Below are 25,583 nucleotides of genomic sequence, written 5' to 3' on the forward strand. Positions count from 1 at the left end.
AGTTACTAATACTAAGCACTCATGCAAATATTTGATAAATACAACTGGCACTCATTTAAATGTGTATAAATAGTACTGGGCACTCATGTAGTAGTATTGCAGTAATGCACTCATGTAAATATATAATAAATAATACAGGTACCTGTGTAATAGTAATGCATTAATTAATACTAGCACTCATGTATTGATGTAATAAATAATACTGGGTATAATAATATTGCAGTAACTTATACTAAGCAGTCATGTAATTATGTAATGAATAGTTACGGGCACTAATGTGATAGTAATGTAGTAATAAATACTAAGCACTCAATTGTAACGCAAAAAGCACTCATGTAATAACGCAGTAACGAATACTGATCATATAATAATTAAGCAATAGTTAAAATTGACCACTAATGTAATTATTCTACAATAATGATATAAGTCGTGTAATAATGCAGTAAATAATACTAATCCTTCTCTAATAATGTAGTAACTAATAATCACTCAGGTAATAATAATGCAGTAACTAATACTGAGCACTCAATAATAATAATGTTAAAAATTCATCACTTGTTTATGTACAGTATTAGTTACAATAGTATAACTGTGACATGGGAGAAACTGTCCATCTTTGCTGCCACCAAGTGGACTAAATAGGAACTGCACCCAAAAGGCTGTCAGAGACAGGTGTACTGGTTTTAAACTCACTACTTTTTAAGTACAAGAAGACTCTAAAATTAAAGAATAATATTTTTGTCTTACTTTAACTAGAAAGGATGACCATTCTTATTGCATAGAACTATTTGAATAAACCTTAACGCTACAGTTTGTCATACAAGGGTTAAAAAGCAGTAATTCTGTCACTTGGTATCGTTTTATACTGTAATTATTAGGGGTATCAAACATTACCTGTCACAATAAAGTCCATTTCCTACTCTATGGTTATCATCACAGATAATAGTCTCTCCCTAGAATAAAAAGGTACCGAAACAACACCGACGAAAACACTTTATTATGTTGCAATTATCCTCTCTGTGAAAATGAACAGAGCAGTAAAAAGGAAACAAACCATCCATCATATTTTGTCACGTACTTCCTCATATTGATCATTTCCTTCTTCTACAGAAGTCCTTGTGACGATATTGGCATACACTACTTTTTATTACTGTTATATTACACATTCCAAGCATGTTTCAACAGCAAATAGGAGCGGGGAAAAAAGTCAACGAAGCTACAGTGCGAACCCATGAATGGCCGAAGGAGCTTCAACTTTCGCATGCACGATTTATTTCACAGCCTGCTATCTAAAAAAATAAATAAAAGAAAGTGTTACAGGACGTCAAAAAAAAAAGCACTAACTAATTTAATAAAACGTCTCTACGACTGTGCAACTCTGCTTCTAACTAAAAAAAAAAAAAAGTTGTCTATCCAGCACAGAATGCGCTGACACATTGAAAATAATCCTACTTGATACTGCTGGAAGAGCAATAACATGATGGGAATAATAATAATCATAATGATAATAATACAACAGTATAGGCAAAGTCTTCCTCCAGTTTAGGTTACAATGTATTTTACAGGCAATGCATGGCACTTCAACCACACAATAAATACACTTTCACTTCCTTCTATTTCCAATGAATGAGGCAAAAGATGTGGAAGTGCTTTTTATATGTTAGCTGGGATGACGAGATTAACTCTCCAAAGTCTGTCCAATGAACTGCGGGGGTGCCATGCTGCTTTAAAATGATGTGGGTTTTTTTTAAGAAAATCCAGTGCTTCATCATGTTTTGGAAGGGCGTCTTACACGCGTGTGTTGTTGAGGTCCACCTTCACGGGCAGAGGCCCCGCCTCCTGGCCGTCCTCCTTCTCCGGCGCCTTCTTGACGCTGACGGCCAGCAGAGGACTCAGGTGGTACGGGTTCACCTTGTGGTGCTCCAGGAACTCCTTATCCCCGTTGATGCTCAGCTGGGAACACAAAAGAGGAGGGAAACAAATCAAGGGGGAAAAAAAGTCAATCATATATTATTATCAACAAATTACATTAAATAAATCATATTAAAATTATACGCATAAATTATTTACATTTGAATTCAAATGAACATGCAAAATAATCTGCTGTCACCATCATAACATGTACAAACCCCGTTTGTATATGAGTTGGGAAATTGTGTTAGATGTAAATATAAACAAAATACCATGATTTGCAAATCATTTTCAACCCACATTCAGTTGAATGCACTACAAAGACAACATATTTGATGTTCAAACTGATAAACATTTTTTTTTTTTGCAAATAATCATTAACTTTAGAATTTGATGCAAGCAACACGTGACAAAGAAGTTGGGAAAGGTGGCAATAAATACTAAAAAAGTTGAGGAATGCTCATCAAACACTTATTTGGAAGATCCCACAGGTGAACAGGCAAATTGGGAACAGGTGGGTGCCATGATTGGGTGTAAAAGTAGATTCCATGAAATGCTCAGTCATTCACAAACAAAGATGGGGCGAGGGTCACCACTTTGTCAACAAATGCGTGAGCAAATTGTTGAACAGTTTAAGAAAAACCTTTCTCAACCAGCTTTTGCAAGGAATTTAGAGATTTCACCATCTACGGTCTGTAATATCATCAAAGGGTTCAGAGAATCTGGAGAAATCACTGCACGTAAGCAGCTAAGCCCGTGACCTTCGATCCCTCAGGCTGTACTGCATCAACAAGTGACATCAGTGTGTAAAGAATATCACCACATGGGCTCAGGAACACTTCAGAAACCCACTGTCAGTAACTACAGTTGGTCGCTACATCTGTAAGTGCAAGTTAAAACTCTACTATGCAAGGCGAAAACCGTTTATCAACAACACCCAGAAACGCCGTCGGCTTCGCTGGGCCTGAGCTCATCTAAGATGGACTGCTACAAAGTGGAAAAGTGTTCTGTGGTCTGATGAGTCCACATTTCAAATTGGTTTTGGAAACTGTGGGCGTCGTGTCCTCCGGACCAAAGAGGAAAAGACCCATCCGGATTGTTATAGGCGCAAAGTTGAAAAGCCAGCATCTGTGATGGTATGGGGGTGTATTAGTGCCCAAGACATGGGTAACTCACACATCTGTGAAGGCGCCATTAATGCTGAAAGGTACATACAGGTTTTGGAGCAACATATGTTGCCATCCAAGCAACGTTACCATGGACGCCCCTGCTTATTTCAGCAAGACAATGCCAAGCCACGTGTTACATCAACGTGGCTTCATAGTAAAAGAGTGCGGGTACTAGACTGGCCTGCCTGTAGTCCAGACCTGTCTCCCATTGAAAATGTGTGGTGCATTATGAAGCCTAAAATACCACAACGGAGACCCCGGACTGTTGAACAACTTAAGCTGTACATCAAGCAAGAATGGGAAAGAATTCCACCTGAGAAGCTTAAAAAATGTGTCTCCTCAGTTCCCAAACGTTTACTGAGTGTTGTTAAAAGGAAAGGCCATGTAACACAGTGGTGAACATGCCCTTTCCCAACTACTTTGGCACGTGTTGCAGCCATGAAATTCTAAGTTAACTATTATTTGCAAAAAATAAAAAAACTTTATGAGTATCAACATCAAATATGTTGTCTTTGTAGTGCATTCAATTGAATATGGGTTGAAAAGGATTTGCAAATCATTGTATTCCGTTCATATTTACATCTAACACAATTTCCCAAATCATATGGAAACGGGGTTTGTATATATAATACATTGTATAATACATTGTATTATATTGGGGACGGCGTGGCGAAGTTGGTAGAGTGGCCGTGCCAGCAATCGGAGGGTTGCTGGTTACTGGGGTTCAATCCCCACCTTCTACCATCCTAGTCACGTCCGTTGTGTCCTTGGGCAAGACACTTCACCCTTGCTCCTGATGGCTGCTGGTTAGCGCCTTGCATGGCAGCTCCCGCCATCAGTGTGTGAATGTGTGTGTGAATGGGTGAATGTGGAAATACTGTCAAAGCACTTTGAGTACCTTGAAGGTAGAAAAGCGCTATACAAGTATAACCCATTTATCTTTTATTTATTTATTTATACATCAGCCATGTTGTGTATATAATACATTGTATACATCAGCCATGTTGTGTATATAATACATTGTATACATCAGCCATGTTGTGTATATAATACATTGTATATATCAGCCATGTTGTGTATATAATACATTGTATATATCAGCCATGTTATATTTACAATACATTGCATTTCAGCAGTTTATTGGCAGTTTAAACTCATTGACAATCATCAAAACGCTGAGATTTATGCTCATGGTTTTGTGGCGCCATCTGTTGGTTAAGGGGCGTGATTACGCCCCAAAAAATATTTTCTGATTGTTCAATCAGCAAAAATGAGATTCATTCGGTTTTCATGGAAAAAGCATGGTAATATACCAGTGTGTGAAAAATGGCACTTATAATGGGAGTCAGTGGGGTGTGTATACTTTGTTTATATCCGCCCTAATGGCTTTTTCAAAAATGTATGAAAATGGAAAAAGATGGGGGGAAAATATATTTTTTGTTTTAATATGGTTTCTGTGGTAGGAAAAACATGACACAAACCTTCCTTATTTTTAGAAATCCCACTGTTTATATTAAACATGCTTCACTGATGAGAGTATTTGGCGAGCGCTGTTTTGTCCTACTAACTTCGGCGGTCCTTGAACTCACTGTAGTTTGTTTACATGTACAACTTTCTCGCTGCCAATCCTTTGTCTCATTTTGGCCACCAAACTTTTTAAGCTGTGGGTTAATGCACAAAAGTGAGCTTTGTTGATGTTATTGACTCGTGTGGAGTGCTAATCAGGCATATGAAATCAAATTTAAAACATCTGTATGCTCGTACAACACTTAAAACCTTTAGCATATCTGTATGTGGAGTTCAATTATGGAATGGATTAACCAAAGAAATCAAACAAAGCACCAATATGATTCACTTTAAGAGACTGTTCAAACTACAAGTGTTCACAAAGTACACAGAACAACAATTATGATGAACATCTTGAACCCTTTTTTTTTATTGAGACAAAGATTATTGATTTAATATTTGTTTGCTTACTCTGGTATATTATTCATTTATTATTTATTCATTCACTGTTCTGTTACAGAGAACAAGGAAATGGGATAAAATTGCTATGGTATGAAAAGGGGTAGGATTAAATAAGCTCTGCTTCTTCCTACTCCTTTTCGGACGTGCTGTAATGAAACAACTGGAAATATGAGATGCATTACATTGTATCGTATGCATGTTCGAAATAACCTGAAACCTGAACTGAAAACTGAACAAGTGTTTGAAAAAGTGAGATGCACATTTGCATTACTGCTTCGTCATTACAGTAAATGCCATTTTTTTGTTAGGATTGACAGTGTTTGGCTTCTTTTTACACTTGTATGAGAGCTTAGCATGCTAACAAACTGATGCGTTGCACACAATTGCACCATATCGTCTGTTATTTTGTCGTTTTTTTTTTTTTTACACTTTTGTAATAGAAAATGCTAAACAAAAACATTTTAAAATGTTATTTTATTATTAACTGTGTTTACTTAGCTTCTTTATACACTTACATGACCAATTAGAATGTTTAAAAAAAACAAATATTTAAACATATATTTAAGCATATCTGTATTATGGAATGGATTAACCAAAGAAATCAAACAAAGCACCAATATGATTCACTTTAAGAGACTGTTCAAACTACAAGTGCTCACAAAGTACACAACAAGAATTAGGATGAACATCTTGGTATTTGTATTGCTCCATTTGTAGTGTAATAATGCTCATTGTCATTTATGCATTATTATTATTAATTTCGCTAACAGCTTCTTTGCGATCACTTTTACCATCATATTTGTACATATCCTATTTGCTGATGTTGCTCTATTGTTGTTGTTATTGTTGTGTTTATTGTTGTTGTTGTTTTTGTCTCTCTGTCTTATCCCCCTCTTGTGCCCACAATTTCCTCCTCTGTCTTCCTTTTTTTCCTCTTTCTATCCCCTCCTGCTCCAGCCCGGCTGCACCAAATGATAATATAAATACATTTAATAAAGTCAAATACAAATAAGGCAACACGAGAAGTATCCCACACTTCTCTTTTGTAAAGTGAATCTGAACAGCCGATATGGGCATCTACATCAACTATATGATTCGCCTGAGAAGCTGGAAAGGACAAAAAAAAAAGAAAAGAAAAAAAAGGAACATCTTGAACCCTTTTTTTATTTATTTATTATTGTGACAAAGATTATCTATTTAATATTTGTTTGCTTACTATGGTATATTATTTATTTATTATTTATTTGTACACTGTTCTGTTACAGAGAACAAGGACATTGGATAAAATTGCGATGGTATGAAATCAAATAAGCTCTGCTTCTTCCTACTCCTTTTCGGACACGCTGTAATGAAATAACTGGAATTGTGTGATGCATTGTATCTTATGCATGTTTGAAATAAACTGAAACTGAACTATATAAATAAAATAAAAAAAACTATATAACATTTTTGCGGCTCCGGACAGATTTTGTTTTTGTATTTTTGGCCCAATAAGGCTCTTTCAACATTTTGGGTTGCCAAACCCTGTCCTAGTCTAACAACGATGCAATCAAAAACAACGCAATTTTATTGATAAAAAAAACCCGCTAACCTTTAAACCGAACAATAAGGAACACCTGTAAAGCCCTGTTTGGACCCTCGGGACGCACAAGGGTTATTATTATTATTACTTTGAGTCTACCTGCGTCTAGGGATGATGTTCGAAATCGGTTCTCCCGGTTGTTCAATAAGAAAAGAACCGATTCCATGGACTCGAATGCCTTTTTGAGAACCGGTTCCCGTTATCGAGGCCACTATAGTAAAGAAAAAGAGTTGGTTCTTTATTCGAATCCCTGGGAACGAATCCCTTCCCACATACAGGAAATGCCCTGTGGGACCTGCAATGTTATGCCTATTTGATTGTAGACTCTTACTGACACCTTGTGGCGATATGAAAATATTACGCGTCATTAGTTTGGGCACCTCCGGGTTGAGACAATTGAGAAGTAGACAAGTTGTGTTAGCTCTTACAAGCCTTGGAAAAGATAAGTATGTAAGTAAACTGTTTAACTTGTTTATGTAACTCAATATTAAAGTGGAAAGTGTTTAAGTTTGATACCAAGATGTTTATTGAAAAAACGATTCTTGTGCACAGTTTCAATGGATGTTTTGAGGACTTAAAATGGCTGCCAGTCGTGTATTTCCACCATCGAAATAGTTTCAACACTCAGAAGTATTTGTTTGATGATAGTACTGTATATTTGTGTGAAGCTAATATTCACATATTGTGTATTACATTTCAGTATGTTAATTGAATCACATAGCTTATACATTTGTCATTGTGTGTATTTCAGTTTAAAAAAATAAAATAACAGTCCAGTGCAAGACAAAGATAAGAAAAGACAAAGCAAGATCAACAACAATAAAGAGCCTAAATGGATTAATCTGCTTTGAATTGTTTGTTAGCTGTCTGCCAAGCTGTATAAGCTCAACACGTATAGTGAGGGCAGAACAGGCAATATGCAATTATTGCCAGGCTTCGCTCTCATGTAAGGGGGGAAGAATTGTTGATTGATGACTGTGGTGTTCTTCGTGTCATAGTGTGTGTAGTTAGTATGTTCCAATAGCAGCAGAAGTGCACTTTTTGGAGAGCTGCATTATTTTCAGTTTTGTGCCCAAGGGACTGATTTTATTTAACACTATATTATTATTTATACACCTATAGTGATCACAGAGACAGGTTGTTTTTGTGTAACTGTATATATTTGTTTTTCTGAAAAATCCCACTTAATATACTTTGGGTAACAACAGTCAATATTTTTATTTTATTTTATTTTTTTCTTATGAAATAAAACTGAGCTTTTGTTAAACCAAATATTGTGTTTTTTTTCCATATACAACAACCTATCTGGATTCGATAAGAGAATCGATAAGGAATCGGTTCGATAAGAGGATTCGATAATGGGCTCAAACTCGATAATTTCTTATCAAACATCATCCCTACCTGCGTCTTGATGTGCTGATCTGGCGCCGTCACCAGGCTGGCGCAGCTGAGCCACAACATGACCACGATGGACAGGAAGAGGCAGGCCGCTAAAATCCACCGAGGAAGACCCGAACGTCTGGAAAGGAGACGAAGACTAAGGTCGGCCGCTGGTTTAGAGCACGGAATTGTGCTAAGGCGTCAACTCACCTGGACATGCAGCCCAGGAAGTCGTGCTCGGACGCCGCGTCTTCCGCGTGCTGCGCCTGGTGTTTCCCTCGGCTTCCGACTTTGGCTCCTCCCCTCTCGCCACGCCCCCTCACGCCTTCAAGTAGACGTAGCGGGTTACCTCGCCTTATCAATACACTTCGGAAATGTGTCCTCACCGTGAGGCTTCTGCGTGTGGGAGTGCGCCTGGGGCCAAGGACTGTCGGCCACGTCGGAGCGAGGAGCCTGCAGCTCGGGCAGCGAGTACTCCATCTCTGGTTGGCTCTGAGGAGGAGGGAGAAGATGGTGACTTCAGTCTACAACACGGAATGGCAATTATTCCTTACGTTTGGCTCCCCCCTGCTGGTGGGAATGTGTAAATATCTAGATCAGGGACCGTCAACCTTTTCCATTGCAAGCACCCCCAAACTATTATTGTACACGGTAATTGGGATTTGTTATATATTGTATATATTATATAATCATATAATATTATATATATATACTGTATATATAATATGTAACTATTACATATGTTATGTTTTATATTGCTATTATGGTACATTTTTAGTCTACTTAATTCCTTTATCCTTTCCATTAGAGCAGGAGTCGGCAACCCGCGGCTCTAGAGCCGCATGCGGCTCTTTAGCGCCGCCCTAGTGGCTCTCATGAGCTTTTTTTAAAAATGTATGAAAAATGGAAAAAGATGAGGAAAAAAAAAAAAGTTTTTGTTTTAATATGGTTTCCGTAGGAGGACAAACATGACGCAAACATCCCTAATTGTTATACATCACAGTTTATATTAAACATGCTTCACTGATTCGAGTATTTGGCGAGCGCCGTTTTGTCCTACTAATTTTGGCGGTCCTTGAACTCACCTAGTTTTTTTACAAGTATAACTTTCTCCGACTTTCTAGGACGTGTTTTATGCCACTTCTTTTTCTGTCTCATTTTGTCCACCAAACTTTTAACGTTGTGCGTGAAGGCACAAAGGTGAGTTTTGTTGATGTTATTGACTTGTGTGGAGTGCTAATCAGACATATTTGGTCAGTGCATGACTGCAAGCTAATCGATGCTAACATGCTATTTAGGCTAGCTATATGTACATATTGCAGCATTATGCCTCATTTGTAGGTATATTTGAGGTCATTTAGTTTCCTTTAAGTCATCTTAATTCAATTTATATCTCATGACACACTATCTGTATGTAATATGGCTTTTAATTTTTTGCGGCTCCAGACAGATTTGTTTTTGTATTTTTGGTCCAATATGGCTCTTTGAACATTTTGGGTTGCCGACCCCTGCATTAGAGGATGTCCGATAATGGCTTTTTTTGCCGATATCCGATATTGTCCAACTCTTAATTACCGATTCCGATACCTTCACTATAAAAGTGGGTGAAATTGTTATCACCAGGAAAGATGAGGTCACCTACCTAGGTTCCATTCTAGAGGCTAATCTTTCCTGTGATAAAATGGCAACCAAGGTAATCAAAAAGGTCAACCAACGAACGAGATTTCTCTACAGAATCTCCTCTCTGGTCAACAAAAGCACCATGAGGATTCTGGCGGGAACTCTCGTTTAACCCTTTTACGATTACGCATGCACCTCCTGGTACCGTAGCACCTCCAAAACCCTCAAATCTAAACTCCAAACATCCCAGAACAAGCTAGTCAGGTTACTTCTAGACCTCCACCCCAGATCTCACCTCACTCCTACCCACTTCTCCAAAGTGGGCTGGCTCAAGGTGGAGGACAGAGTAAAACAACTTGCACTGAGCCTAGTCTATAAAATCCGCTACACCTCCCTGATACCGAAGTACATGTCAAACTACTTCCTTATTGTAAATGACCGCCATAACCACAACACCAGGGGGAGCTCCACTAACCACGTTAAACCCAGATTCAGGCCTATCAAAGGTCTTAACTCATTCTCTTTCTATGCCACATCAATATGGAATGCACTCCCAACAGGTGTAAAAGAAAGGGCATCTCTATCCTCCTTCAAAACCGCACTAAAAGAACACCTCCAGGCAACTACAACCCAAAACTAACACCCTCCTTTCCACATAATACCTCTTCGGATTGTAAATAATAAAATGTAAACAATCAAATGTAGACACTTTTTCTTATACTTTTTGATCTCTCTCTCTATGTCCACTACTTGCTGTACATATCCTACCAAGTCAGTCCTACACTGTTTCAATATCCATTTCTCTGATGATGCAAATGTTGATGACTGAAGTGTTGATACCAACCAAACCTAACTCCCCCCCCCCCCCCCCCCCCCCCCCCCTACTCCTCCGTATCCCACACCCAGGATTGTAAATAATGTAAATAATTCAATGTATATACTCTGATGATTATCTTGTGTGATTACTGTATTATGATGATAGTATATATCTGATAGTATATATCTGCATCATGAATCAATTTAAGTGGACCCCGACTTAAACAAGTTGAAAAACTTATTCGGGTGTTACCATTTAGTGGTCAATTGTACGGAATATGTACTTCACTGTGCAACCTACTAATAAAAGTTTCAATCAATCAATCAAACCGATACCGATATATACAGTCGTGGAATTAACACATTATTATGCCTAATTTTGATGTGATGCCTCGCTGGATGCATTAAACAATGTAACTTTACCATGAATTGATTAACGTGGACCCCGACTTTAAGAAGCTGAAAAACTTATTCGGGTGTTACCATTTAGTGGTCAATTGTACGGAATATGTACTGTACTGTGCAATCTACTAATACAAGTTTCAATCAAAAACAAGGTTTTCCAAAATAAGAGAACAACTTCAACTCCAGTTATGGAAAAAAGTGCCAACATGGCACTGCCATATTTATTATTGAAGTCACAAAGTGCATAATTTTTTTTAACATGCCTCAAAACAGCAGCTTGGAATTTGGGACATGCTCTCCCTGAGATAATCCTAATACCCACTACAACTATGGGAAATACTATACTTTGACTTTCACAAAGTGCATTATTTATTTATTTTTTTAAACATGCTTCAAAACAACAGCTACTAAAAACAATGAAGGCACACAGCTTCAGTCCAGAGTATACTAGCCTACGTCCGTGTTTAACCGGATATGTACCGCTCCGTACAGCTGCGTTTGAAAAAGTCATTAATTTTACTTTTTGAAACCGATACCGATCATTTCCGATATCACATTTTAAAGCATTTATCGGACGATAATATCGGTAGGCCGATATCATCTCTACGTTCCATCCTTTGAAACTGAGCTACTGTGTGGAACAATTTCCCTTGTGGATCATTAAAGGTTGTCTAAGTGTAACTGATGGAGCGGGGACCACCTACTTATAAATCAAATTGTGTTTTTCATTAAATTGGGCCTAAATGTACCTTCTTCTTGTGCAATACTAAATATTCAAAAAGAAAAACACAGTATAAGCTCATCACTAGATGGCAACTAGTGCGCTGATCCCTAGATAGCAACTAGCATGTTGCTAGTTAGCGAGCTGGTAACTAGCATGCTAAACGCTAGCTGTTAATTAGCATGCTAATCGTGAACAGGAAATTCAAGTTGTTAATCACAGAATGGCAATACAAAGCTGTTTCAAGGATAACTCTTAAACCAAACATGCACAATGTTTAAATATGCCTGTATTGATCTTTGTGAGTTCTACTTGGAACATGTGCTTTTGTAAGGTTTGCAAACGCAAACATTAGTTTTACCTCTATGGGTGAGGGCCGACATCCGGGCAACTGAGCTACATACGGGTTCTTCGAGCCACAGCAACCAGACTGGCGTTGAAATCAAACCGTTGCCATTACTCTTTAACCTGTCGACCTACGCTGGTTAAACCCGTCATTCTGCCTCCAAAATGCCGAAAAACGGTGTTGTTTTTGGTTGTGCTAACCACAACTGGAAACAGGGAAAACAAAGGTTGTATTTTGTTCTGCCAAAGCGTGATAAAAGCCCACAGAGACGAGACAAATGGCTCGCAGCTTTACACTGGGAAAACGAGGACGGTTCTCACTGGAGTCCCCCAAAGTCCCGGGTCGTGTGTTCGGATCACTTCGTTTCTGGTAAATATAAGGAACAAAAATCCACCTTCTTAACCACAACTTGGCTATACGTCCGTGCTAATGTTGTACTTGTTGAATTTGTACCTTATAACGTTCGACAGCTGAAGTTGTTGTTGTACAAAAATAACATGCGGTATATACTATGTAGTCTATAGCCTAGCTAGCTATTTTCGAAAACCGGACAACGAGAGGATACCAAAGGCAGCGTTAAGATGGACACCACCGGGAAAACGTAAGCCAGGGCGGCCAAAGAACACCTGGCGAAGAACAGTTGAAGGGGAGCTGAAAGAGATGAAGCTTACATGGGGCGAGGCACAGAGACGAGCACAGCAGCGAGATGAATGGCGTCGAGTCGTCGAAGCCTTATTTCCCATCCGGGAAGAAGAGGATTAAGTTAAGTAAGTAATATACTATATAGTCTATAGCCTAGCTAGCTATTTTCGAAAACCGGTTTCGTTTAAATTTGCACTTAACAGTTGGGTTTTTAAAAACCAATAAACCCTATCATTTTCATGTTGCCATTCAATACATGTAGCCCTCAAATCTCTCAATATTTTATACACTAACACTTGATCTTGTTGTTGATAACTTCCGCGTCTCTTTCTTGGTAGCGCGCAGGCTAAGCTAACTAGCAAGCTAAGCTAAGCCTGAGAAGCTTTAAAGTTCACTGAGACGAGTCTGACGCAAATGGGTGAGGGCGGACCTACGTCATTTCCGCCTACCAATCCCCTAGCAACCGGGAATTCGTTGAAAACAAACCAGCTCACAGCGAACACAGCATTGACAGACAGAGCATTTAACGAGCGTTGTGGCTTGGAAGTCGGCGTTAAATCCTTCATTTACGCATTTTTACTTATTCGCATATCGTATGAAAAAACGAAAATGTATTATTTGCGTCAGACTCGTCTCAGTGAACTTTAAAGCTTCTCAGGCTTAGCTTAGCTTGCTAGTTAGCTTAGCCTGCGCGCTACTAAGAAAGTTATCAACAACTTTGTGTGAACACGCCGTACTTGTTGGAGCCCACGTCGAAGAAGAAGCGCTTGTTGTCCACAGTCATCGACGAGCCCTCCGGCAGCTCCGCGGGCTCCTCGTCCACGCCGTAATCGTCAATAAGTTTGGCCAAAGCGTCGCGGAACTCGATAAGTCCCTGCGCCGGGAGCGCGATGGTCTGACCCCAAGCCGGGCCCCCTGTTCACGGTCTGCCGGATCCTCAAGAACCGTCCCCACTGGTTCTCTTTCAGGTCCATGTAGTACTTCCGATTCTCCCGCACTAGGAACTCGCTTTTCAGGGCCCGCCCGCCGCGGCTCATCCTGCACCATGCCCGGGTTGTTGGGACCCAACTGGGCGTAGTGTTCGATGAAGTCCCCCAAGTAGTCGCGGAACTCGACCGCCACCGACATAGACAGCGTGAAGCGGCTCTTGTTGCCACCGGCCCCGACTTCGGCTATCTTCAAGAAGCGGCCTTTGGCGTTCTGCTTGACGTCCAAGTAGAAGCGTTCGTTTTCCCCGTGTAAAGCTGCGAGCCATTTGTCTCGTCTCTGTGGGCTTTTATCACGCTTTGGCAGAACAAAATACAACCTTTGTTTTCCCTGTTTCCAGTTGTGGTTAGCACAACCAAAAACAACACAGTTTTTCGGCATTTTGGAGGCAGAATGACGGGTTTAACCAGCGTAGGTCGACAGATTAAAGAGTAATGGCAACGGTTTGTTTTCAACGCCAGTCTGGTTGCTGTGGCTCGAAGAACCCGTATGTAGCTCAGTTGCCCGGATGTCGGCCCTCACCCATAATACATTTTCGTTTTTTCACACGATATGCGAATAAGTAAAAATGCGTAAATGAAGGATTTAACGCCGACTTCCAAGCCACAACGCTCGTTAAATGCTTTTTCTGTCAATGCTGTGTTCGCTGTGAGCTGGTTTGTTTTCAACGAATTCCCGGTTGCTAGGGGATTGGTAGGCGGAAGTGACGTAGGTCCGCCCTCACCCTTATGACAGTATTGTTCTTAGAATCCAGAGAAAACTCGTTTTAAGCAATTAAAAGTTGTTTCAAGGATAGGGTTGGGTATCGAGTATCGATTGGAACCGGGACTAACTTTCCGATTCTCCCGGTATCGTTCAAAAGTTTAAATTTCGATTCCTATTTTCGATACCCAGTCCGCCGACCGGAAAATTTAAAAAAAAAAAAAAAAAAAAAAAAGTCCGCCGAACCGGAAGAAGAAGCCGCTGAGCACCAACGAAGAAGCGCCCACCCCCGGAAGTGTTAGCATAGCCGAGCGAGTCAGTCAAGCTCAAGCATGGATAGCGGGCGTCGGCGGTCGAAAGTGTGGCTTTACTTTACAAAAAAAATGAAATAACCGCGAAATAACAGAGCTCCATGTCCATCAAGAAACGAGTGGAGAGAGAGCTGCAGATGTACCAGGACGTTCCACCGATACTTATGTCTGACGACCCTGCTGCATGGTGGTGGAACCAACAAAAGACTTATCCTTTGCTGTCAGATCTAGCTTTCTCCTATTTATGCGTTCAAGCTTCTTCCACACCCAGCGACCGTGTATTTTCCACAGCAGGAGACACTATCTGTCCAGAACGCTCACGCATCCTGCCTGAGAAGGCGAATATGGTCATTTTCCTAAACAAGAACTGTCTCTGATTTTATACTGTACCTGCTGCTAATCTGGACTGGGTTTTGCAAGTTGTTTCTTATTGTTTATTTGCTTTTCTGCACCAGGTTAGCCCATCAGTGGGAGCACGGTAACATTTTTAAGTACCTGCAGCATCATACACTTGTGTGTGTAAATGTGTTTTCATGAGGTTTCCTGCAGCATCATACACTTGTGTGTGTAAATGTGTTTTCATGAGGTTTCCTGCAGCATCATACACTTGTGTGTGTAAATGTGTTTTCATGAGGTTTTCAAAAATAAAGCTCTCTTGAGGAAAGTGTACCCCTGGGAAAATGTATTCATAATTTATAATATTTATATTCAAGTTCATAGATTTGATATTTATATTCTAGTTGAAAACAGCCCTGTGAGGAATTTATAGTAAAGTTCATAAAAAGTTAATAGAATTAAAATTGATGGAGAATGTCAGACTATTTCATTCAGAAAGACTATAGGTTATCTAGCTCATTTAAAATATCCTAAACTTTTTTTTGACCCTGCCTCTTAAAAGAATCGGAACCGAGGATCGTCAGGAATTGGAATCGAAACAAAGAACCGGAATCGGTATCGGAATCGTTCGAATTCAAACGATACCCAACCCTGTTCAAGGATAACTCCGAAACCAAACATGCAAGATGTTTAAATGTGCTTGTATTATTGTATATTTGTGAGTTCTACTTGGAACATGTGCTTTTGTAAGGTTTGCAAATGTAAAAATATTATTTTTACCTCAATATGATAGTATCGTTCTTAGAATCCGGAGAAAACGTGTTTGAAGCAATAAAAAGTTGTTTCAAGCATAACTTATAAACCAAACATGCAATATGTTAAAAATGCCTGTATTAATGTGTCTTTGTGAGTTCTACTTAGAACATGAGCTTTTGTAAAGTTTGTCAACATAAAAATGGAGTGTTTACCTCCATATGACAATATATTGTTCTTAGAATCCATAGAAAACTCGTTTGAAGCAATAAAAAGTTGTTTCAAGCATAACTCCTAAACTAAACAAGCAAGATGTTTAAATATGCCTGTATTAATGTATATTTGTGAGTTCTACTTGAAACATGTGCTTTTGTAAGGTTTGAAAATGAAAAATTTAGTTTTTACCTCAATATTATAGTATTGTTCTTAGAATCTGGAGAAAACGTGTTTGAAGCAATAAAAAGTTGTTTCAAAAATAACTCATAAACCAAACATGCAATATGTTAAATATGCCTGTAACAATGTATCTTTGTGAGTTCTACTTAGAACATGAGCTTTTGTAAGGTTTGCAAACGCTAAATTGAGTTTTACCTCCATATGACAGTATTGTTCTTACAATCTGGAGAAAACTTGTTTGAAGCAATAAAACGTTGTTTGGAAGATAACTCCTAAACCAAACATGCAAGACATTTAAATATGCCTGTATTAATGTATATTTGTGAGTTATACTTGTGACATGTTCTTTTGTAAGGTTTGCAAATGTAAAAATATAATTTCCACCTCAATATGATATTATCATTCTTAGAATCCGGAAAAAACGTGTTTGAAGCAATAAAAAAATTGTTTCAAGGATAACTCCTAAACCAAACATGCAAGATGTTTAAATGTGCCTATATTAATGTATCTTTGAGTTCTAATTAGAACATGTGCCTTTGAAAAGTTTGCAAACAAAAAATTGAGTTTTACCTCAATATGACAGTATTGTTCTTAGAATCCATAGAAAACTCGTTTTAAGCAATAAAAAGTTGTTTCAAGGATAACTCCTAAACCAAACATGCAAGATGTTTAAATGTGCCTGTATTATTGTATATTTGTGAGTTCTACTTGGAAAATGTTCTTTTGTAATGTTTGCAAATGAAAAATGTAGTTTTTACCTCAATATTATAGTATTGTTATTAGAATCTGGAGAAAACTTGTTTGAAGCAATAAAAAGTTATTTCAAGCATAACTCATAAACCAAACATGCAATATGTTAAATATGCCTGTATTAATGTGTCTTTGTGAGTTCTACTTAGAACATGAGCTTTTGTAAGGTTTGCAAACGCTAAATTGAGTTTTACCTCCATATGACAGTATTGTTCTTAGAATCTGGAGAAAACTTGTTTGAAGCAATAAAACGTTGTTTGGAAGATAACTCCTAAACCAAACATGCAAGACATTTAAATATGCCTGTATTAATGTATATTTGTGAGTTATACTTGTAACATGTTCTTTTGTAAGGTTTGCAAATGTAAAAATATAATTTCCACCTCAATATGATATTATCATTCTTAGAATCCGGAAAAAACGTGTTTGAAGCAATAAAAAATAGTTTCAAGGATAACTCCTAAACCAAACATGCAAGATGTTTAAATGTGCCTGTATTAATGTATCTTTGTAAGTTCTACTTAGAACATGAGCTTTTGTAAGGTTTGCAAACGCTAAATTGAGTTTTACCTCCATATGACAGTATTGTTCTTAGAATCTGGAGAAAACTTGTTTGAAGCAATAAAACGTTGTTTGGAAGATAACTCCTAAACCACACATGCAAGACATGTAAATATGCCTGTATTAATGTATATTTGTGAGTTATACTTGTAACATGTTCTTTTGTAAGGTTTGCAAATGTAAAAACATAATTTTCACCTCAATATGATAGTATCGTTCTTAGAATCTGAAAAAAACATGTTTGAAGCAATAAAAAATAGTTTCAAGGATAACTCCTAAACCAAACATGCAAGATGTTTAAATGTGCCTGTATTAATGTATCTTTGTGAGTTCTACTTAGAACATGAGCTTTTGTAAGGTTTGCAAACGCTAAATTGAGTTTTACCTCCATATAACAGTACTGTTCTTAGAATCCGGAGAAAACTTTTTGGAAGATAACTCCTAAACCACACATGCAAGACATTTAAATGTGCCTGTATTAATGTATATTTGTGAGTTATACTTGTAACATGTAAGGTTTGCAAATGTAAAAATATAATTTTCACCTCAATATGATAGTATCGTTCTTAGAATCTGGACAAAACTTGTTTGAAGCAATAAAAAGTTGTTTCAAGCATAACTCCTAAACTAAACAAGCAAGACGTTTAAATATGCCTGTATTAATGTATATTTGTGAGTTTTACTTGAAACGTGCTTTTGTAAGGTTTGCAATTGAAAAATTTAGTTTTTACCTCAATATTATAGTATCGTTCTTAGAATGCAGAGAAAACTTGTTTAAAGCAATACAACGTTGTTTCAAGGATAACCCCTAAACCAAACATGCAAGATGTTTAAATATGCCTGCATTAATATATATTTATTATTGTATCCATATAAAACATGTGCTTTTGTAAGATTTGCAAATATAAGAACTGAGTTTTTACCTCAATAATGTTCTTAGAATCAGAAAAAAAGTAAAGTTAAAGTACCAATGATTGTCACACACACACTAGGTGTGGTGAAATTTGTCCTCTGCATTTGACCCATCCCCTTGTTCACCCCCTGGGAGGTGAGGGGAGCAGTGGGCAGCAGCGGTGCCGCGCCCGGGAATCATTTTTGGTGATTTAACCCCCAATTCCAACCCTTGATGCTGAGTGCCAAGCAGGGAAATAATGGGTCCCATTTTTATAGTCTTTGGTGTGACTCGGCCGGGATTTGAACTCACAACCTACCGATCTCAGGGCGGACACTCTAACCACTAGGCCACTGAGTAAAAACGTGTTTGAAGCAATAAAAAATAGTTTCAAGGATAACTCCTACACCAAACATGCAAGATGTTTAAATGTGCCTGTATTAATGTATCTTTGTGAGTTCTACTTAGAACATGAGCTTTTGAAAAGTTTGCAAACAAAAAATTTAGTTTTTACCTCAATATGATAAAAGTTAAACTTTATGTTACATACTGTACGTTTCAAAACCTTTCATCACAAATGTACACAACTACATGTTGACTTTGTGGATTATTTTTGCTTTGTTGTGTTTATTTCCGACAAGGCAAGGTGGCAGTTGTCACCAATAACCGGCGAAAAGGAGCAATTGTGCGCGAGTAAAAAAACACCACTCTGTCCAAAGCCCACCTCTTTCGAGCATGCTGGGACAATACCGTGCTAACTGTTTATCCAACATAACTTCAGCTCGCCTGCGCTGGAGCCTGATTTCCTCCGTGCTGCTCGGGCCTGCGCGTCCCCGCCAGAGAAAGCAAACATCCATCATGCGGTCCCAATCAAAATAAAGCTGCAACGTCTTTATTGGAGGACGCCGCATCTTACCATATTGTTACAGTCCTGAAGTGTGCATGAGTGCTGTTCCTTGCCCACACGCTCCTTTCATTACGCTGCCTTGCACATTCTCCAAAGGGGAGAGCAGGGATGCAGAGGCCAGTTCGCCAGGCTGCGGTTGGGCGAGACTGACCTGATTTTAGGTGGCTCGCATACTTTGAGAATAAGAAAGAACTCCTGAGAGCAGGCTGGCCTGCCAAACGTCTTCATTTGGTGTGCATAATATCCAGTGCAGTAGATCATTTGGCCAGAGGATGAAGAAAATAAGGGATTTCACAGCGGATGACTTCTTCCAGCCATGCGACTACGAAAATAACATTTTTACGAGCGGTGATTTATTTTGGAGGAAACGTGGCCTTGTTAAACCTCCAGTTCTGACAAAGTCTGAAAGTAAGCTTTCACGAGCTAAGTAGGCTAAACCTGCTCCGAAAAGCTGCGATAATTTAATCATCAACTTTAATAGGCTTGTAATAACAGTGGTAGCAGCTCTCTCGTTACCATGGCAACCCCTCATCACCTGATGTAGTGATTCCTCACGATTGCTCGCCCGTGAACGCGCAAAGTAAACACACCGTTTGCTCGAAGCAATCACTTTCCTTGCCAGCTTTTAATGACCACCTGCATCTTGTTTAATAAAAACAAACAGGAGGACTCAAAGTAATCCACAAAAGGCCCATGAGCACACATACACACATGTAATGTATTTGTGTCACATAATCAACGGGGTCGATTCTCCAGCCAGTTGCTGATAATAACCACCGCCTTGTACAACAGAAATAAACGGGAAGACTCGAAATAATCCATAAAGTAAAAGCACATGAGCACACATACACACGTGACGTGCTATTTGATTACGTCATACAATTAACAGAATCACCGCCAGCTGATAATGATAATAACCACTTTGTATAACAGAAACAAACATGAAAACTCAAAAAATCCACAAAGTAAAAGCACATGAGCACACATACGCATGTGAAACTTAATTGTGTCATATAATTAATGTGATCGCGCCACCTGCCAGTTGCTAATGATAACCACCACCTTGTATAACAAAAATGAACATGAAGAATCAACATACTCTACAAAGTAAAACCCCATGAGCACAATTTAATTGTGTCATATAATTAACGCGATCGCTCCTTCCACCAGTTGCTAATGATAACCATCACCTTGTATAACAGAAATAAACATGAATACTAAAAATAATTCACAAATTAAATGCATATGAGCACATATACATGCATGCTATTTAATTGTGTCCTATAATTAACGCAAATGCTCCTCCTGCCAGTTGCTAATGACATCTACCACCTTATATAACACAAAGACTCAAAATAATCCACAAAGTAAAAGCCCATAAGCACACACACCCATGTGCAATTTAAATGTGTCATGTAAATAACACGACCGTTCCTTCCGCCAGTTGTTAATGATAACCATCACCTTAGGTATAACAGAAATAAAATCAAAGACTCAAAATAATCCACAAAGTAAAAGCCCATGAGCACACATACACATGTGCAATTTAATTGTGTTAGATAACTAACGTGATCGCTCCTCACGCCAGTTGATAACGATAACCACCACTTTGTAAAATTCATATTAAGAGGAAGACTCAAAATAATCCACAAAGTAAAAGCCCATGAGCACACATACACATGTGCAATTTAATTGTGTTGGATAACTAACGTGATCGCTCCTCACGCCAGTTGATAATGATAACCACCACTTTGTAAAATTCATATTAATAGGAAGACTCAAAATAATCCACAAAGTAAAAGCCCATGAGTAATTATACACATGTGCAATTTAATTTTGTTAGATAACTAACGTGATAGCTCCTCCCGCCAGTTGATAATGATAACCACCACTTTGTAAAATTAAAATTAACAGGAAGACTCAAAATAATCCACAAAGTAAACCCAGGGTACCGTCAATCTGACATGAGCACAACATGGATGAATCATGTAAATAATGGTTTTCCTCTTGCCAGTTATTAATGATAACCCCCGCCTTGCACAACAGAAATAAAGAAAACACTTGAAATAAATTGCAGTACGTCTTTCAAAACATCTTTACTGCATTTTCAAAGGGGTTAACTTCCTTTTACGCTTGCGACGTTCAAACCTTACCTGAAAGACGACAACCTTGCCGTCGTCCGCCTGCAGGTAGAAGGTCCACGTGGAGGAGATGAAGCTCTGGGCGGAGCTGACGATGTCGTTGCACCAGCTGGACACGGCCTCCATCACGGAGGGCGGCTTGGGGCGCAGCGTCATGGCCTTCAGCTGCGGTGCAAACAGAACTTTGTGAGCATGTTCCCATGTTTCAGCATCAAGATTCTCCTTCACCTTCCTCCTCTTGATCTCGGGCTCGGAGGGCTGGCTGGAGCAGCCGGTGCTGCAGGCCTCCTGCTCCAAAAGTTTGACGTATGCCTCCTGGCAGGCTGCGGAGGCACAGATGGAACGTGAGAAAGGAGAAGAAGACTAGAAGAGGACCCCTAAAGTTATTATGTTCCCTCCAGACACACACCTCCCTGACACTCGTCCTTGCTGGTGTTGAAGCCAGCGTTGCCATTGACAAACTGGCAGATGGAGTAAAGGCGACAGCCGCGGTGGCAGGCGTTCATTATGGAGTCCTAGAAGAAGACCATACTTGTATAGTCACATAATATACCAGCAATAGTAATAATAACATTTTAGAAACACCTTTCAAAACAACCGCAAACAGGAAACAAGTCAAAATATCAAGTATCAGGGGAGAATGTTTATATATGTGTTAAAACATGGAAATAAAGATTAAAAAATAAATAAAAAATAAAAAAATTTAATAATTTAAAAATATAGTACATAAAAACAGTACTAGAAGAGACTATACTTAGTTACATAAATGAATAGTAATACGAATAATAATACGATATATTTTTTTAAATAAAGAATCAAGTACCAGAGGCAAAATTATAAAAATTTAAAATACCAATTCTAAAAATGCCAATGTAAAAAGATCAAGTACCAGGACCAAATAATAAAATATTTATGTTAAAACAAGGAAATAAAGATTTTTTTTTTTTTAAATACAAAAAAATTAAATAAGATTTTTTTTTAAAAATAATTTAAAAATATAGTACATAAATACAGTACTAGAAGAGACTATACTTAGTCACATAAAATAATAGTACAAACAATAATACTATATAGGTTAAAATATAAAGTATCAAGTACCAGAGGCAAAATGATAAAAAATTAAAAATCCATCCATCTTCTTCCACTTATCCGAGGTCGGGTCGCGGGGGCAGCAGCCTAAGCAGGGAAGCCCAGACTTCCCTCTCCCCAGCCACCTGGTCCAGCTCCTCCCGGGGGATCCCGAGGCAATCCCAGGCCAGCCGGGAGACATACTCTTCCCAACGTGTCCTGGGTCTTCCCCGTGGCCTCCTACCGGTCGGACGTGCCCTAAACACCTCCCTAGGGAGGCGTTCAGGTGGCATCTTGACCAGATGCCCGAACCACCTCATCTGGCTCCTCTCGATGTGGAGGAGCAGCAGCTGTACTTTGAGCTCCTCCCGGATGGCAGAGCTTCTCCCCCTATCTCTAAGGGAGAGCCCCGCTACCCGGCGAAGGAAACTCATTTCGGCCGCTTGTACCCGTGATCTTGTCCTTTCGGTCATAACCCATTCTAAAAATGCCAATGTAAAAAGATCAAGTACCAGGACCAAATAATAAAATATTTATATGTTAAAACATGGAAATAAAGATTAAAAAAAATAAAATAAAATATTTAAATAAATAAAAAATATAGTACATAAAAAAAGTACTAGAAGAGACTATACTTAGTCACATAAATTAATAATACAAATAATAATACAATATAGGTTAAATAATAAAGTATCAAGTACCAGAGACAAAATGATAAAAATAAAAATTACAAATTCTAAAAATGCCAATGTAAAAAGATCAAGTACCAGGACCAAATAATACAATATTTGTATGTTAAAACATGGGAATAAAGATTTTTTTTTTAATACAAAAAAATAAAAATAAAATACAATAAAATATTTCAATAATTTAAAAATATAGTACATAAAAACGGTACTAGAAGAGACTATACTTAGTCACATAAAATAATAATACAAATAATAATACTATATAGGTTAAAAAATAAAGTATCAATTACTAGAGACAAAATTATAAAAAATAATAAAATAAAAAAATTATATATATATATATATATATATATATATATATATATATATATATATATATATATATATATATGTATCGCGTTATCCATGGGAAAATGCATTTTTAGAAAATATGATTTGCCTGAGCGAGAGTAACAAGCGGTAGAAAATGGATTAGAAAGGACAGATTAAAAATAATAACAATTTAAAATATATATATATATATATATTGTTTTTTTAACTTGGGACTTCCCGCGGGGCAGATTTTGGACGCTGGCGGGCCGTAGTTTGGGGACCCCTGGTGTAAATAGACAACTTTTGTTCATGCGGCAGTACCAAATCAGACAAGACACAGCGCCCTCTGGTGGCCAACACTAGTAATACAGCCAGCTTCATAACAGCCTTGTCATCACCTCTGCCGCCGCCGCTGCTGCATTTCCGTGTTTCCTCACAACGGAGCTTTAGAATAACCCCCACATTAACACCACCAACATAAATGTATTTGTATTGTGTTGTGTTGTGTTTGTATGCGGCCATTGTCCCGCTGCCGGGTGCATGGAGGGCCACACCTGAGGGGCAAATTTAAGGGGAGGAAAAAAGAAAAAAAAGAAAAAACCTTTGTTTGCAGCAATGATACACGCCGCAGTGTTAGCGTTGCATTTCTCCGACAAATCAAGAACATTGTCACAAATTGATGCAAGCCTGACCTTGCATATCTTAATTACACACTCATTCACGGCAAGGATGCATGTCATTAAAGGCTCCATTTTTGGCCTTTATGGTGTGCACAAGCGCCCATCAGGGTGCAGCAAAACAATATAAGAGCGCATAAAGACACACACACAAAAAAGCATATATATATGGATATGTTTTTTTAAAAATGCATAAGACTTACTTTAGCGGGGCTTCTGTTCCTGATGACGAGCTGACATTGCTTCTTGCAGTAGCTGATGTCGCCCAGCTGGCTGTCGAACACTTCCACCGAGGACGCTGCAGCGGCGAGCCCCGCCAGGAGCACCGAGAGCAGGGCCGAGGAGCCGAGCATGCTTGGGGCCGGAGCAGAGAGCCTTGCGGACGGGCTGGAGCGGCGAAGAGAGGCGGTCGAGGAGGAGGAAGAGGAAGATGATAATGATGATGCTTCTTCAGTCTGGCTCCGCTGCTTCTGCTGGCTGCCTGTGGGCTCGTGCACAGCGTCACGCGCATCATCATCATCATCATCATCATCAAGCACATATTGAACCCCCCTCCCTCCTCCCCCCATCCTCCTCCATAACACCCTGCAAACTGCAGTGCATAATCTGGCATCCATGGAAAGTGAGCATGAAGGCAGATGACCCATTTGTTGCAGCAAAGACCACCACAATGTTCCTCCCCTGACATCTTTCTCATACCCAGCTGTCTCTACTTCAAAACCATATTTGTGGCTATATTGATACAATATTTTCAGGAAAAATATGCCTCATTTCCTCACTTATTATTTTTAATAAATACACAAAATACTTCTGTTAGGGAGTTTGGTAACACTTCAGTATGGGGAACATATTCACCATTAATTAGTTGCTTATTAACATGCAAATTAGTAACATATTGGCTCTTAATTAGTCATTATTAAGTACTTTACGCCTTATTCTGCATGGCCCTAACCCACTATCCCTAACCAAATAACTCTAAATTAAGTCTTTGTAACTTACAATATGTTCCCCTAGTGTCCAAATAACTCTTAATGAAGTATTTGTTAGTTACAATATGTTCCCTTAGTGTCCAAATAACTACATTAAGTCTTTGTTACTTACAATATGTTCCCCTAGTGTCCAAATAACTCTAAATTAAGTCTTTATGTTCCCCTAGTGTCCAAATAACTGTAAATTAAGTCTCTGTTACTTTCAATATGTTCCCCTAGTGTCCAAATAACTCTTAAGTAAGTATTTGTTAGTTACAATATGTTCCCTTAGTGTCCAAATAACTACATTAAGTCTTTGTTACTTACAATATGTTCCCCTAGTGTCCAAATAACTCTAAATTAAGTCTTTATGTTCCCCTAGTGTCCAAATAACTGTAAATTAAGTCTTTTTTACCTACAATATGTTCCCCTAGTGCCCAAATAACTGTAAATTAAGTCTTTGTTACTTACAATATGTTCCCCTAGTGTCCAAATAACTCTTAATTAAGTATTTGTTAGTTACAATATGTTCCCTTAGTGTCCAAATAACTACATTAAGTCTTTGTTACTTAC

The 25,583-nt window shown here is 38.5% G+C and overlaps 1 protein-coding gene and 1 pseudogene across 1 annotated transcript; both read right to left on the reverse strand.

The window, feature by feature from the left end:
* Positions 1–980: 980 nt before the first annotated feature.
* On the reverse strand, positions 981–24,626 carry tmem59l (transmembrane protein 59-like). The gene is made up of 8 exons (XM_062039518.1): positions 24,246–24,626; positions 21,706–21,811; positions 21,525–21,619; positions 21,309–21,461; positions 8,397–8,502; positions 8,221–8,335; positions 8,032–8,149; positions 981–1,953 (listed from the first exon to the last, which is right to left on the reverse strand). Exons 1-8 carry the CDS (start codon positions 24,609–24,611, stop codon positions 1,789–1,791), a joined length of 1,224 nt encoding a protein of 407 aa, XP_061895502.1. The 5' UTR covers positions 24,612–24,626; the 3' UTR covers positions 981–1,788.
* On the reverse strand, positions 8,554–19,101 carry LOC133644060 (transcriptional activator protein Pur-alpha-like; annotated as a pseudogene).
* Positions 24,627–25,583: the final 957 nt, after the last annotated feature.

The sequence above is a fragment of the Entelurus aequoreus genome, linkage group LG27, assembly GCF_033978785.1.
Source record: "Entelurus aequoreus isolate RoL-2023_Sb linkage group LG27, RoL_Eaeq_v1.1, whole genome shotgun sequence".
In the NCBI taxonomy this organism is placed as follows: Eukaryota; Metazoa; Chordata; class Actinopteri; order Syngnathiformes; family Syngnathidae; genus Entelurus; species Entelurus aequoreus.